Source organism: Nerophis lumbriciformis, linkage group LG27 (genome assembly GCF_033978685.3).
Source record: "Nerophis lumbriciformis linkage group LG27, RoL_Nlum_v2.1, whole genome shotgun sequence".
NCBI lineage: Eukaryota > Metazoa > Chordata > Actinopteri > Syngnathiformes > Syngnathidae > Nerophis > Nerophis lumbriciformis.
Window position 1 is genome coordinate 35,717,190 of NC_084574.2, and position 14,027 is coordinate 35,731,216.

The 14,027-nt window shown below is 40.3% G+C and overlaps 1 protein-coding gene across 1 annotated transcript in view; it reads left to right on the forward strand.

Annotated features, from left to right (window-relative positions):
* suclg1 (succinate-CoA ligase GDP/ADP-forming subunit alph) overlaps positions 1–14,027 on the forward strand; it is an 86,517-nt gene that overhangs the window by 31,948 nt on the left and 40,542 nt on the right. The window contains exons 6-7 of the mRNA XM_061988030.2: positions 1,859–1,942; positions 6,699–6,850. Coding sequence (XP_061844014.1) covers positions 1,859–1,942; positions 6,699–6,850 — 236 coding nt within the window. The remainder of the gene's footprint in view (positions 1–1,858; positions 1,943–6,698; positions 6,851–14,027) is intronic.

Below are 14,027 nucleotides of genomic sequence, written 5' to 3' on the forward strand. Positions count from 1 at the left end.
ATGAAGTCTGCAGTGAGTAATAATCAGTGATGAAAAAAAGCAGTATGCTTAAAATGATCAAAATATGTAAAAAATAAATGTTATTATGAATGTTATTACATGACGTACACTATAGGTAAAAGCCAGTAAATTAGAATATTTTGAAAAACTTGATTTATTTCAGTAATTGCATTCAAAAGGTGTAACTTGTACATTATATTTATTCATTGCACACAGACTGATGCATTCAAATGTTTATTTCATTTAATTTTGATGATTTGAAGTGGCAACAAATGAAAATCCAAAATTCCGTGTGTCACAAAATTAGAATATTACTTAAGGCTAATACAAAAAAGGGATTTTTAGAAATGTTGGCCAACTGAAAAGTATGAAAATGAAAAATATGAGCATGTACAATACTCAATACTTGGTTGGAGCTCCTTTTGCCTCAATTACTGCGTTAATGCGGCGTGGCATGGAGTCGATGAGTTTCTGGCACTGCTCAGGTGTTATGAGAGCCCAGGTTGCTCTGATAGTGGCCTTCAACTCTTCTGCGTTTTTGGGTCTGGCATTCTGCATCTTCCTTTTCACAATACCCCACAGATTTTCTATGGGGCTAAGGTCAGGGGAGTTGGCGGGCCAATTTAGAACAGAAATACCATGGTCCGTAAACCAGGCACGGGTAGATTTTGCGCTGTGTGCAGGTGCCAAGTCCTGTTGGAACTTGAAATCTCCATCTCCATAGAGCAGGTCAGCAGCAGGAAGCATGAAGTGCTCTAAAACTTGCTGGTAGACGGCTGCGTTGACCCTGGATCTCAGGAAACAGAGTGGACCGACACCAGCAGATGACATGGCACCCCAAACCATCACTGATGGTGGAAACTTTACACTAGACTTCAGGCAACGTGGATCCTGTGCCTCTCCTGTCTTCCTCCAGACTCTGGGACCTCGATTTCCAAAGGAAATGCAAAATTTGCATGGTTGGGTGATGGTTTGGGGTGCCATGTCATCTGCTGGTGTCGGTCCACTCTGTTTCCTGAAATCCAGGGTCAACGCAGCCGTCTACCAGCAAGTTTTAGAGCACTTCATGCTTCCTGCTGCTGACCTGCTCTATGGAGATGGAGATTTCAAGTTCCAACAGGACTTGGCGCCTGCACACAGCGCAAAATCTACCCGTGCCTGGTTTACGGACCATGGTATTTCTGTTCTAAATTGGCCCGCCAACTCCCCTGACCTTAGCCCCATAGAAAATCTGTGGGGTATTGTGAAAAGGAAGATGCAGAATGCCAGACCCAAAAACGCAGAAGAGTTGAAGGCCACTATCAGAACAACCTGGGCTCTCATAACACCTGAGCAGTGCCAGAAACTCATCGACTCCATGCCACGCCGCATTAACGCAGTAATTGAGGCAAAAGGAGCTCCAACCAAGTATTGAGTATTGTACATGCTCATATTTTTCATTTTCATACTTTTCAGTTGGCCAACATGTCTAAAAATCCCTTTTTTGTATTAGCCTTAAGTAATATTCAAATTTTGTGACACACGGAATTTTGGATTTTCATTTGTTGCCACTTCAAATCATCAAAATTAAATGAAATAAACATTTGAATGCATCAGTCTGTGTGCAATGAATAAATATAATGTACAAGTTACACCTTTTGAATGCAATTACTGAAATAAATCAAGTTTTTCAAAATATTCTAATTTACTGGCTTTTACCTGTATGACAAAAATACATAAATATTATGTTATTATGAATGTGCCTGTTACTACATTACATATTTACAGTGTGCATATAAAACGTTGTAGGAAGCTTTAGAAAGGTTTTTTTTAATGTGTTTTAGGGTACATCCTAAATAAATATTTCTCCCTCTTTCAGGCATTGTATCGAGATCAGGAACGCTGACATACGAGGCTGTGCACCAAACTACGCAAGTGGGCCTCGGCCAGTCCCTCTGTGTTGGTAAGATTTTGCAAAGGCTATTAACGTCACTACTTTACAGTATAAAACACGCTGACGTGTTTCCCTTTGATTGTGAACGTCATAGATTGTCACGAGAGATATTTTCAAACGACATCAAGCTATCATGACTCACGCTTTTACTTCATAACACGGCGCTTTTTATTTACGAGCGGATTTCTCATTGTATACAAACAAAATCTTATGACCAAATCATCTACTGTCCCCCCCCACCCCCCGCCCGAAAAATCTGTAATTGCGGTTAAAGTGGGACGCCCGAAATAACAGAAAAAAACAAAGTGGGTTCATTATCATTTTGACATTTTAATTACGGCGTGTCCTCTAGCCTGACTTCATAAAGGCCAGCGCTGCAAAGGAGTTTAATACTGTCGAGTTTATTAAAGTGCTTTATTGGTGCTACTGCTACCGAGTCTTAAAGCGTGTGTCCGACCTGCAAGGCTGGAGAAAATTACCGTCGGTACAATATTTAATATCACTGTCATCCGTGTTGATGTTAACATAGTTTTCTTTTATTATTCATGACCCCCCTTCAAATCCCCAGGTCTTTTTTAATGGTATGGGTATAAATTCAGTTGATGTTTTGCCTGTGACTATTAGTCTGCTGCGTGTTTTTATAGTCCATATACTCTTTCAGCGGTAATACTTTTAGAAGTGGAACTCGTGTGTGGTGTCTTGGAGGTGAAAGGAGAGATGCATTTGTGATTGTGGTGTAAAAAATTTTTTTTTCATTTTTCTCTTTTGACATTAGCAACACATTGACAGTTGAAATGGTGCCCTCCTGCCCTCTGGTGGCTTTTATAAAGAATGCAGGCCCTTTTGCTTTCTTTTCTTTTTTCGCATCCCATAGAGCAGGGGTCACCAACCTTTTGGCTCCTGAGGTCTCCTAGTTTGATAATAACTTTTACTGGTAATTTTATTTTAATATATCCATCTTTTATTGGGGATAGGTTGATTGGCAACACCAAATGGTCCCGTGTGTGTGTTGTCTTATCTGTGTTGGCCCTGTGATGAGGTGGCGACTTGTCCAGGGTCAACTGGAATAGGCTCCAGCCGCCCCCGCGACCCCTTAAGGATGGATGGATGGAATGGGCAGTGATCACATTAAAAGTAGCCGATGATGAGTCTAATCTAAATTTAACAAACCTTCTTGTGGTCTAGATAAGTGGTTCTCAGGCTTGTTTCACTAAGTACCACCTCAGAAAACCCCTGGCTCTCCAAGTACCACCATAATGAGCAACAGTAAATACAGTAGCTTAGTAGGCCTAAATATTATTGTAAAACAAGGCAGAGGTTTTATTTCAAAAGTACCGTATTTTCCGCACCATAAGCCGCCCTGGGTTATAAGCCGCGCCTTCAATGAACTGCATATTTCAAAACTTTGTCCACCTATAAGCCGCCCCGTGTTATAAGCCGCATCTAACTGCGCTAAAGGAATGTCAAAAAAACAGTCGGATAGGTCAGTCAAACTTTAATAATATATTAAAAACCAGCGTGATGTGGGCGCGCATGGAGTCGTATATCAACATGGACGGAGCTGCGTGAAAAAAGCCACCCGGCCTCTTCGCGTAAACTTCCCTTAACCACTCGCTCATCTTTTCTTCATCCATCCATCCCTTCGAGTTAGCTTTTATGATGACGCCGGCTGGAAAGGTCTCTTTTGGCAAGGTCTTCCTTTTGAATATCACCATGGGTGGAAGTTTCTGGCCATTAGCATGGCAAGCTAGAACCACAGTGAAGGATGACTTCTCATTCCCTGTGGTGCGAATATTCACCGTACGTGCTCCCGTTGTATCCACAGTGCGGTTCACAGGAATATCAAAAGTCAGTGGAACCTCGTCCATGTTGATAATGTTCTCTGGCCGGATCTTTTTTTCAGCTATCTTGTTTTTACAATATGCACGGAAAGTAGCCAGCTTTTCTTGAAAGTCTTTAGGCAGTTGCTGTGAAATAGTAGTCCGTGTGCGGATGGAGAGATTGCGGCTTTTCATGAACCGGAAACCTGTCGCTTAGTAGGAGCCATTTTGTGGTCTTTACAGATGTAAACACACAAAGGAAATGAAACGTAATATCCGCGCGCTTCTTCTTCTTCTACCGGGGCGGGTGGTTGCTTACAGTAGAAGAAGAAGCGCTTCCTGTTCTATGGGGGCGGGTGCTTACCTTGGCGGTTGCTTGCGTAGAAGAAGAAGCACTTCCTCTTCTACGGGGAAAAAAGATGGCGGCTGTTTACCGTAGTTGCGAGACCGAAACTTTCTGAAAATGAATCTTAATATTAATCCATATATAAAGCGCACCGGGTTATAAGCCGCACTGTCAGCTTTTGAGTAAATTTGTGGTTTTTAGGTGCGGCTAATCGTGCGGAAAATACGGTAGATTTAATATTTTTGGCCACTGTAACATTACACAGTTGGAACAGTAACACTGTGTTTGAATATTTAATTGGCTGTTTTTGCGTACCACTAGATAGAGCCTGTATACCACTCTTTGGCAATCACTGCTTTGGATGTATTCAATCATTTTATGTAAAGTTTAGCTCCAGTCGTGTGTGGAGGCGTTATTAGCTAACCCTCCAAGCCCCACGCTACGAAAGTATTAGATATTAGAAAGATAGATTTTCAAAATGTAAGCTACTTAAAAACTTACCCCGGAGCCAGATTATTATTTATCCCGATTATAAACACATCCATAAATGTCAAAAATCAATTAAAAAAAATAATATTGTATTTTATTTTAATTTTTACAAGAATCCATTTTTTTTTTTAAATACATTTAACCACATGCAACCAGAATGATTTTTTCTAATCTATAACCTGTTTTAAAAAAAAAGTTTCACCGGAATTCCTATACCAAATAATACATTGTGATTGTTAGAGCCAGTTTATATCGAGAATCAATTCTGAATCGTCATTTCAGAATCGGAATCCAAACAAAGCATAAGGTGCCAAAAGATTCACACCCTTGATATAGATTAGCCGGTCACAACATTTGTTTATTTTTTTTCAACTATTTGTATTATAGTCGTCACGGAAGAAAAATCCATCAATTACCAGCACAGTTTAAAAAGCCACAGGGCTCAAAGTGTGGGTGAAAAAAGTAGCGGCTTCTAGTCAGGAATTTACGATAATACTAACTGTAATACGATAATAACTAACTTATCAAAGCTGGCAAAGTTGTCAAGTTACTTTTAAATTAATCGTTCGATTATTGACTTGTCAAATACCGGCCCAGGTCTACTGATGCGTCAATGCAGTACCGTCATTTTTGGACTGTGGAGCGCACCGGGATATAAGTCGCACCCCCTAAATTGTAGAAGGAAAAACAGATGATTTCCATATAGTAGACCATTAGCCATTCCTGACCATTCCATAGACCATTCCATATACCAGACTATTAGCTGCAGATATATACTATGTGAAATGAGTTGTTAATATTACTAACCAAGACACTCGTAAATTAGCATATTAGCTAATGCTAACGGCGCCAGCTTGATTACATTACGATAGCACGTAGAAATATGCATGAAAACTCTCCCACAGACATCACACATGGGACGGTTTAAAAAAATATCAGAATCAGAGAATCAGAATCAGCTTTATTGTCATTACGCAAGGTAACGAGATTGAGGCCATTCCATACAGTGCGATGTGTGCATGCTAGAAAAACAATGTGCAAATATATAAAAATTTAAAAAATGTAGAAGTGCAATGAATATGGTGTTAAATGAGTATATACATGAAAAAACAAAACAAAAACAGGGTGGTTGGTGGAATGGGTTATTGCACCGAAGAGAAGGCAGTTATGAGGGACAATGGGGCAGTCCGTTCAGGATGGTTATGGCCCTGGGGAAGAAGTAAGAGTAGTTAGTAAGTAAGAGGAGTTTTAGTTATATTGTAAAACTTACAAACGTTGCTTGGAGCGATGAATGAAGAATCCACACTAGTAGAAATGCTATGGACGACTTGAAGACTGAATGGCACTCCGGTTGGGGAAAAAGAAAAAAAGCACTACCGGTAAATAGGGAACTCGCACAAAAGATGGCACCATAGCATAAACAATAAAACACCATTTCAGTGTTTTTGCTTGTTTTTTTTTACAAAATGATTTTTATTATCCCCGCCAGCAAAGAAAAAATCATGAATTAGCCGCTCCGTCTTACAAGCCTCTGGGTTCAAAGTGTACAAAAAAAGTAGCGGCTTATAGTCCGGAATTTATGGTGTATTTTTAGTTATGTTCTTAGGCAAAGTAGCCAAGTATTGAGTAGAAATTGACATCATTGTTGTATTGCTTTCTCAGGGTTGATTGAGGCCCCTGTCAGTGAAATTGTTCTATATCCATATGTCAAAGCAATGTCTGCAACCTTTTTTACTGAATTGAATGGGGGAAAAAAGTGTGCCAAAGGTTAGGAGGTACTTTGTGAAGTCATTTATTCTGATGAGACAGAATAATGGAACACACTTGAGATGTAGAAGACACAAAAACCTGCTCAAAGTAAATCCATCTATTAATATTTCCTTTGCTCACCAGAAGCAATTCCGGCTGTGCTGAATTGTTTTCACGAATCCCCAACGCTGAGCCATGAAAGCGCTCGACGTGCCTGTGATGATCAGAGCGTATCAGGCATAAAGTTACTTTCGCCTGATTTGTATTCCAGTCTCACGCTGTGCCGCCATGTGGTCCTCAAATATTCACGCGGCTGCGAGTGCTGCGTACACAACAGACGTTTGCTTTGTCCCCTGCAAAGGCATCGGCGGGGATCCCTTCAACGGTACAAACTTCATCGATTGCCTGGAGGTGTTCCTGCAGGATCCCAAGACGGAGGGTATCATCCTGATCGGGGAGATCGGAGGCAACGCGGAGGAGAACGCGGCGGAGTACCTTAAACAGCACAACACCGTAAGGCAACCATTACTTTCCTGCCTTGTCCTCGGTTGACACTACTCGATTGTCCAGATGCAAGCTGTCCTCCTCAAATGTCACATACAGCCAAGGAGACGGTGTGACGTCTAACAGGGATCACAGCCTCAGGCCATATTATGTCTACAAAGTCTTTGATTAACATGACCAGGATGAAGAGTGACAGACAGGTATTTGAGCGTACAACTCAGGGGGCACGTTTTGCACAGGTGCAGTGTACCAATGTATTTCGATACTTTTCTAAATGAAGGGGACCACAAAAAATGGCAATATTAGCTTTATTTTAACAAAAAATCTTAGGGTGCATTAAACATGTTTATTATTGCAATTTAGTCCTTAAATAAAATAGTGAACATACTAGACAACTTGTCTTTTAGTAGTAAGTAAACAAACAAAGACTCCTAATTACCGTATTTTCCGCACCATAAGGCGCCCTGGGTTATAAGCCGCGCCTTCAATGAACGGCATATTTCAAAACTTTGTCCACCTATAAGCCGCCCGGTGTTGTAAGCCGCATCTAACTGCGCTAAAGGAATGTCAAAAAAACAGTCAGATAGGTCAGTCAAACTTTAATAATATATTAAAAACCAGCGTTCTAACAACTCTGTTCACTCCCAAAATGTACGCAAATGTGCAATCACAAACATAGTAAAATTCAAAATAGTGCAGAGCAATAGCAACATAATGTTGCTCGAACGTTAATGTCACAACACACAAAATAAACATAACGCTCACTTTCTGAAGTTATTCTTCATTCATAAATCCCTTGAATTCTTCTCCTTCGGTGTCCGAATTGAAAAGTTGGGCGAATGTGGGATCCAAGTCGAAGTAATCGGAGTCAGTGTCGCTGTTGTTGTCCAGCAGTTCTGTGAATCCTGCCTTCCGGAAAGCTCGGACCACAGTTGTGACCGAAATATCTGCCCAGGCATTTACGATCCACTGGCAGATGTTGGCGTATGTCGTCCGGCGCTGTCTCCCTGTCTTAGTGAAGGTGTGTTCGCCTTCGGTCATCCATTGTTCCCACGCAGTTAGCAGTCTAGCTTCGAATGCCCCGTTGACACCAATATCTAGCGGCTGGAGGTCTTTTGTCAATCCACCCGGAATGACGGCGAGTATTGAATTAAGCGCGTAAGCGTGTCTCTTAATGTGATGTTATGAGCTAGCAAATATAAGAACTACACTACCCAGCATGCAACGATAGTGACGAGCACGCACGGTAGCCCTGAGAAGCGTTGTTGTATGCTGGCAGTTAGAATGTGGTTATGAGCACGCTGTGAGTAAACGTTGAGAACTCAGTTAACACGCCTCGTCTGCATTATTTATAATTAGACAGACAACACACTTAATAGGAGCCATTTTGGGGTCTTTACATAAACACACAAATGGAAATGAAACGTCACATATCCCAGCATGCACCGCGCGCTTCTTCTTCTTCTACGGGGAAAAAAGATGGCGGCTGTTTACCGTAGTTGCGAGACCGAAACTTTATGAAAATTAATATTAATATTAACCCATATATAAGGCGCACCGGATTATAAGGCGCACTGTCAGCTTTTGAGAAAATTTGTGGTTTTTAGGTGCGCCTTATAGTGCGGAAAATACGGTAGTCTGCTGACGTATGCAGTAACATATTGTGTCATTTATCTACCTATTATTTTATCAACAAGCTGTAAAAATCTACATGTTCATTTACTGTTAGTATCTGCTTATTTTCTGTTTCAACATTTTCTATCTACACTTCTGTTAAAATGTAATAATCACTTATTCTTTTCTTGTTTGATACTTTACATTAGTTTTGGATAATTCCACATATTTAGGTATTGATCGGATACCAATGAGTTACAGGATCATACATTGGTCATATTCAACGTCCTCATTTTTTCCAGGGACGTACTTCCTGAGTTTATAAACATAATATGAATTTAAAAAAAAGCAAAAAAGATATTGTGACGATAAAAAATATAGATGTAATCATAGTAGTATCGACTAGATACGCTCTTGCACTTGGTATCAGTACACTGGATGTCAGGTGTTGGTCTGCCCTTGGCATTTCTTTACATTCAGGGGCGCTAGCTTTTGTTAGCGGTTAGTTTTGGATGATACCACAAATGTGGGTATCGATCTGATACCAAGTAGTTACAGGATCGTACATTGGTCATATTCAAAGTCCTCATGTGTCCATGGATGTATTTCCTGAGTTTATAAACATAATATAAATTAAAAAAAAACAAAAAAAGATTTTGTGACGCTAATACAATATCGATATAATCACAGTAGTATGGACTAGGGATGTCCCGATCCGATATTTGGATCGGATTGGCTGCCGATATTTGCCAAAAATTGCGTATCGGCAAGGCATGGGAAAATGCCAATCCAGATCCAGTTTTTAAAAAAACTCCGGTCCGTGTTTTCCAACGCACCGATTTAAATAATACATTCCACTTTCCTGCTGCTCCGTAATTTCCGTTCCGCATTTTCCAGCACACCTTCAACACATCCACATGTCTGTGAATTCTCACGCAGTTGCTTTTAGCTGCTGGCATTACACGACAGGCTCTTCTCACTCTTTCCTGTGTCTCCCTCTCACAGACAGCAAGTGCACCTTCTTACACACGTCACATACTGTCACGTCATACGTCACATACTGTCACGTCATACGTCACATACGTATACGTCCTCCCCGAGCAGAGAGGTAGCAGCATGTCTAACGTTAGCTGTGATGCTAGCGCAGCCGTGCGAGCAACGCTCCCTCTAAGGTGCTCGCCTGTGCAATTGCGCACTGTTTAAGCGTCCTCTGCGCATAGCAAATCTATGCCACGCACAAAATCGAATAAAAAAATAAGCGCATAACAATTTGGAAATGGGTGCATTTCTACCCTATATTTTAACTTTAGATTTATTCTCATATCAGACTCTTTTGGCTGTCTTTTTGACACTTACATCCGGCGCCCCCCTCCACACCCTGGATTATAAATAATGTAAATAATTCAATGTGATTATCTTGTGTGATGACTGTATTATGGTGATAGTATATATCTGATAGTATATATCTGTATCATGAATCAATTTAAGTGGACCCCGATTTAAACAAGTTGAAAAACTTATTGGGGTGTTACCATTTAGTGGTCAATTGTACGGAATATGTACTTCACTGTGCAACCTACTAATAAAAGTCTCAATCAATCAATCAATCAAAACACATAGAATCATCATACTGCTGTGATTATATGCATCAAGTGTTCATTCAAGGCTAAGGCAAAATATCGAGATATATATTGTTTATCGCAATATGGCCTTAAAATATCGCAATATTAAAAAAAGGCCATATCGCCCAGCCCTAGTTCAATGATGCCATTTCTGTTTGTCATGTATAATTTTGTCTATTTTGTGTTTATCCTTGAATAAACAGGTCAGTTTCTTGTTACCAACCATTGTGTATTATTCAAACTCCCCTAATTCAGCTGACTAGTTGTTATCAAGAGTACTAAAACCCTTTTCAACATGATTCTGACAACTAAGTAGGCTAAATAACTTTAAACTTTAATACATGCTCGGATAGGCCAGTATCGGTCAGTATCGGTATCGTATCGGAAATGCAAAAACAATATCGGTATCGGATCGGAAGTGCAAAAACCTGGATCGGGACATCCCTAGTATGGACTAGATACGCTCCTGTACTTGGTATCATTACAGTGGATGTTAGGTGTAGATCAGGGGTCACCAACGCGGTGCCCGCGGGCACCAGGTAGCCCGTAAGGACCAGATGAGTAGCCCGCTGGCCTGTTCTAAAAATAGCTCAAAAAGCAGCACTTACCAGTGAGCTGCCTGTATTTTTTCAATGTTATTTATTTACTAGCAAGCTGGTCTCGCTTTGCTCGACATTTTTAATTCTAAGAGAGACGAAACTCAAACAGAATTTGAAAATCCAAGAAAATATTTTAAAGACTTGTTTAAATAAAGTCATTTATTTTATTACTTTGCTTCTCATAACTTTCAGAAAGACAATTTTAGAGAAAAAATACAACCTTTAAAATGATTTTAGGATTTTTAAACACATACCGACCGGTATACCTTTTTACCTTTTAAATTCCTTCCTCTTCTTTCCTGACAATTTAAATCAATGTTCAAGTAAATTTATTTTTTTTATTGTAAAGAATAATCAATACATTTTACTTTAATTCTTCATTTTAGCTTCTGTTTTTTCGACGAAGAATATTTGTGAAATATTTCTTCAAACTTATTATGATTAAAATTCCAAAAAAAAATTCTGGCAAATCTAGAAAATCTGTAGAATCTGAGGCTTTTGACAAAGTTGCAGAAAAGTACTCTCAGGTCATAAACAGAGTTGGGCAAGAGTTTGAGAACAGGTTTTGTGACCTGGATCATCTTGAGCCATGTGTGTCGTTCATTTCTAATCCTTACATGAACGTGGACATATCATGCATTGCTGAGCAGTTAAGTGCAACATTCAGCCTGGATGCTGATTGAAATTGTAACACTGCAAAATGACCTCCACCTCAAAGCCCACCAGGCTGCACCAAACTTTTGGTGCCTTGTTGACACAGAAAAGTACAGTGGTGTGTGCACAGAAGCTATGAAGGTTGCAAGCCTGTTTGGTTCAACTTATCTTTGTGAATCAGCCTTTTCTGACATGAACTTCATCAAGAACAAACACAGAACACGCCTCACTGATGCACATCTGCAAGACTCACTCAAGAGTTGCAGTGTCAAGTTACGAACCAGAGTACAACACACTAGTTAACAGCATGCAATGCCAGGCTTCCCACTAACTGACAAAGAAACAGATAACAGATTTGGTGTCCAGTTCAAAGTGTGACATGATTTATTTAAAAATTTGAGAGTTGACTTTTGCATTTTACATGAGTTATTACAGTATTTGTACAAACATGATGCAAAGTAATTCATGATTTGTTAAAAAATGTTAGTGACTCGCTAGTTAAAATGGGATATTGTGATTTCACAAGACTGTCTTAGAAGTGATCATTTGAAAATGTTCAATTTGAAAAATGTGCACTTGGAGAAAATATAAAAATAAAGTGTTGCATATTGATATTTATCTGTTTCTATATATATTTATTGTGAGAAATCATTAAGATGATCAGTGTTTCCACAAAAATAAATATCATTACCGTATTTTCCGCACCATAAGGCGCCCTGGGTTATAAGCCGCGCCTTCAATGAACGGCATATTTCAAAACTTTGTCCACCTATAAGCCGCCCCGTGTTGTAAGCCGCATCTAACTGCGCTAAAGGAATGTCAAAAAAACAGTCAGATAGGTCAGTCAAACTTTAATAATATATTAAAAACCAGCGTGATGTGGGCGCGCATGGAGTCGTATATCAACATGGACGGAGCTGCGTGAAAAAAGCCACCCGGCCTCTTCGCGTAAACTTACCTTAACCACTCGCTCATCTTTTCTTCATCCATCCATCCCTTCGAGTTAGCTTTTATGATGACGCCGGCTGGAAAGGTCTCTTTTGGCAAGGTCTTCCTTTTGAATATCACCATGGGTGGAAGTTTCTGGCCATCAGCATGGCAAGCTAGAACCACAGTGAAGGATGACTTCTCATTCCCTGTGGTGCGAATATTCACCGTACGTGCTCCCGTTGTATCCACAGTGCGGTTCACAGGAATATCAAAAGTCAGTGGAACCTCGTCCATGTTGATAATGTTCTCTGGCCGGATCTTTTTTTCAGCTATCTTGTTTTTACAATATGCACGGAAAGTAGCCAGCTTTTCTTGAAAGTCTTTAGGCAGTTGCTGTGAAATAGTCCGTGTGCGGATGGAGAGATTGCGTCTTTTCATGAACCTGGAAACCTGTCGCTTAGTAGGAGCCATTTTGTGGTCTTTACAGATGTAAACACACAAAGGAAATGAAACGTAATATCCGCGCTCTTCTTCTTCTTCTACGCGGGCGGGTGGTTGCTTACAGTAGAAGAAGAAGCGCTTCCTGTTCTATGGGGGCGGGTGCTTACCTTGGCGGTTGCTTGCGTAGAAGAAGAAGCACTTCCTCTTCTACGGGGAAAAAAGATGGCGGCTGTTTACCGTAGTTGCGAGACCGAAACTTTATGAAAATGAATCTTAATATTAATCCATATATAAAGCGCACCGGGTTATAAGCCGCACTGTCAGCTTTTGAGTAAATTTGTGGTTTTTAGGTGCGGCTAATAGTGCGGAAAATACGGTAATTATTAATAATAACGTAGAGTTAAAGGTAAATTGAGCAAATTGGCTATTTCTGGCAATTTATTTAAGTGTGTATTAAACTGGTAGCCCTTCGCATTAATCAGTACTGTTGCGTTTTGGACCAGTTGTTCCTCCCAGGGAATTCAAGTCACAATTCGCTCCCAAGTTCTTTCCGACACTTAAAGCTGAGTTGAAAAACCACCAGAGACAGAATAGGTATTTTGTTGTATATTCTCAAAGCTTTGCCAATATACATTTTGATTGAGACTAGTCTAACCCTAGAACATTCTATCGCACCTCCCAAAAATGGTCTGTCTTCCCAACGCCAAAAACCTCTCTTTCCTTCCCCCTCCCTAGCCATAACACAAGCACAATGTCTCCCTAGCCATAATACATTCCAAAGAACTCAAGGTTAACACACACAGTTTGCTTGCTGACAGAGCATCAAGAGAAGAAATGGAAAACACGAGCTGTTTTCAAATATGACAAAGAAATGGAAGAAGTACAACTTAAATTCGGATATATGTAAATATCTGCCTCCGACAGTACCCAAGAAGTAGCTCTTGGTTTCAAAAAGGTTGGTGACCCCTGGTGTATATCCACCCATGGCATTTGTTTACATTGTGACGCCGGTGAGCTATTGTGAGCTATTGTACCCTCTCAGGGTGTGTAGTGAAGCATGTTTAGCTATTCCTCGTCCTCCAGTGATAATACTACTTGTAAGCAATTTTATTTGTCACCATGAAGGCAAAGATTAGTGATTTAGATGTAGCTAAAACACTGCTGACTGCGGCTGGACGTTAGCCTATGTCCTAAAGCACCTCTTCCTGAGGGTCTTCAGTGTTTCAACTTCACCTTTATCTTTAGTGTTTAAGCCAAAATGTGTCCATTCTCTCTTTTCTGTCTACACACCGTGTCTGCTTGTAAGTACTCCCTGATTGTGCGCTG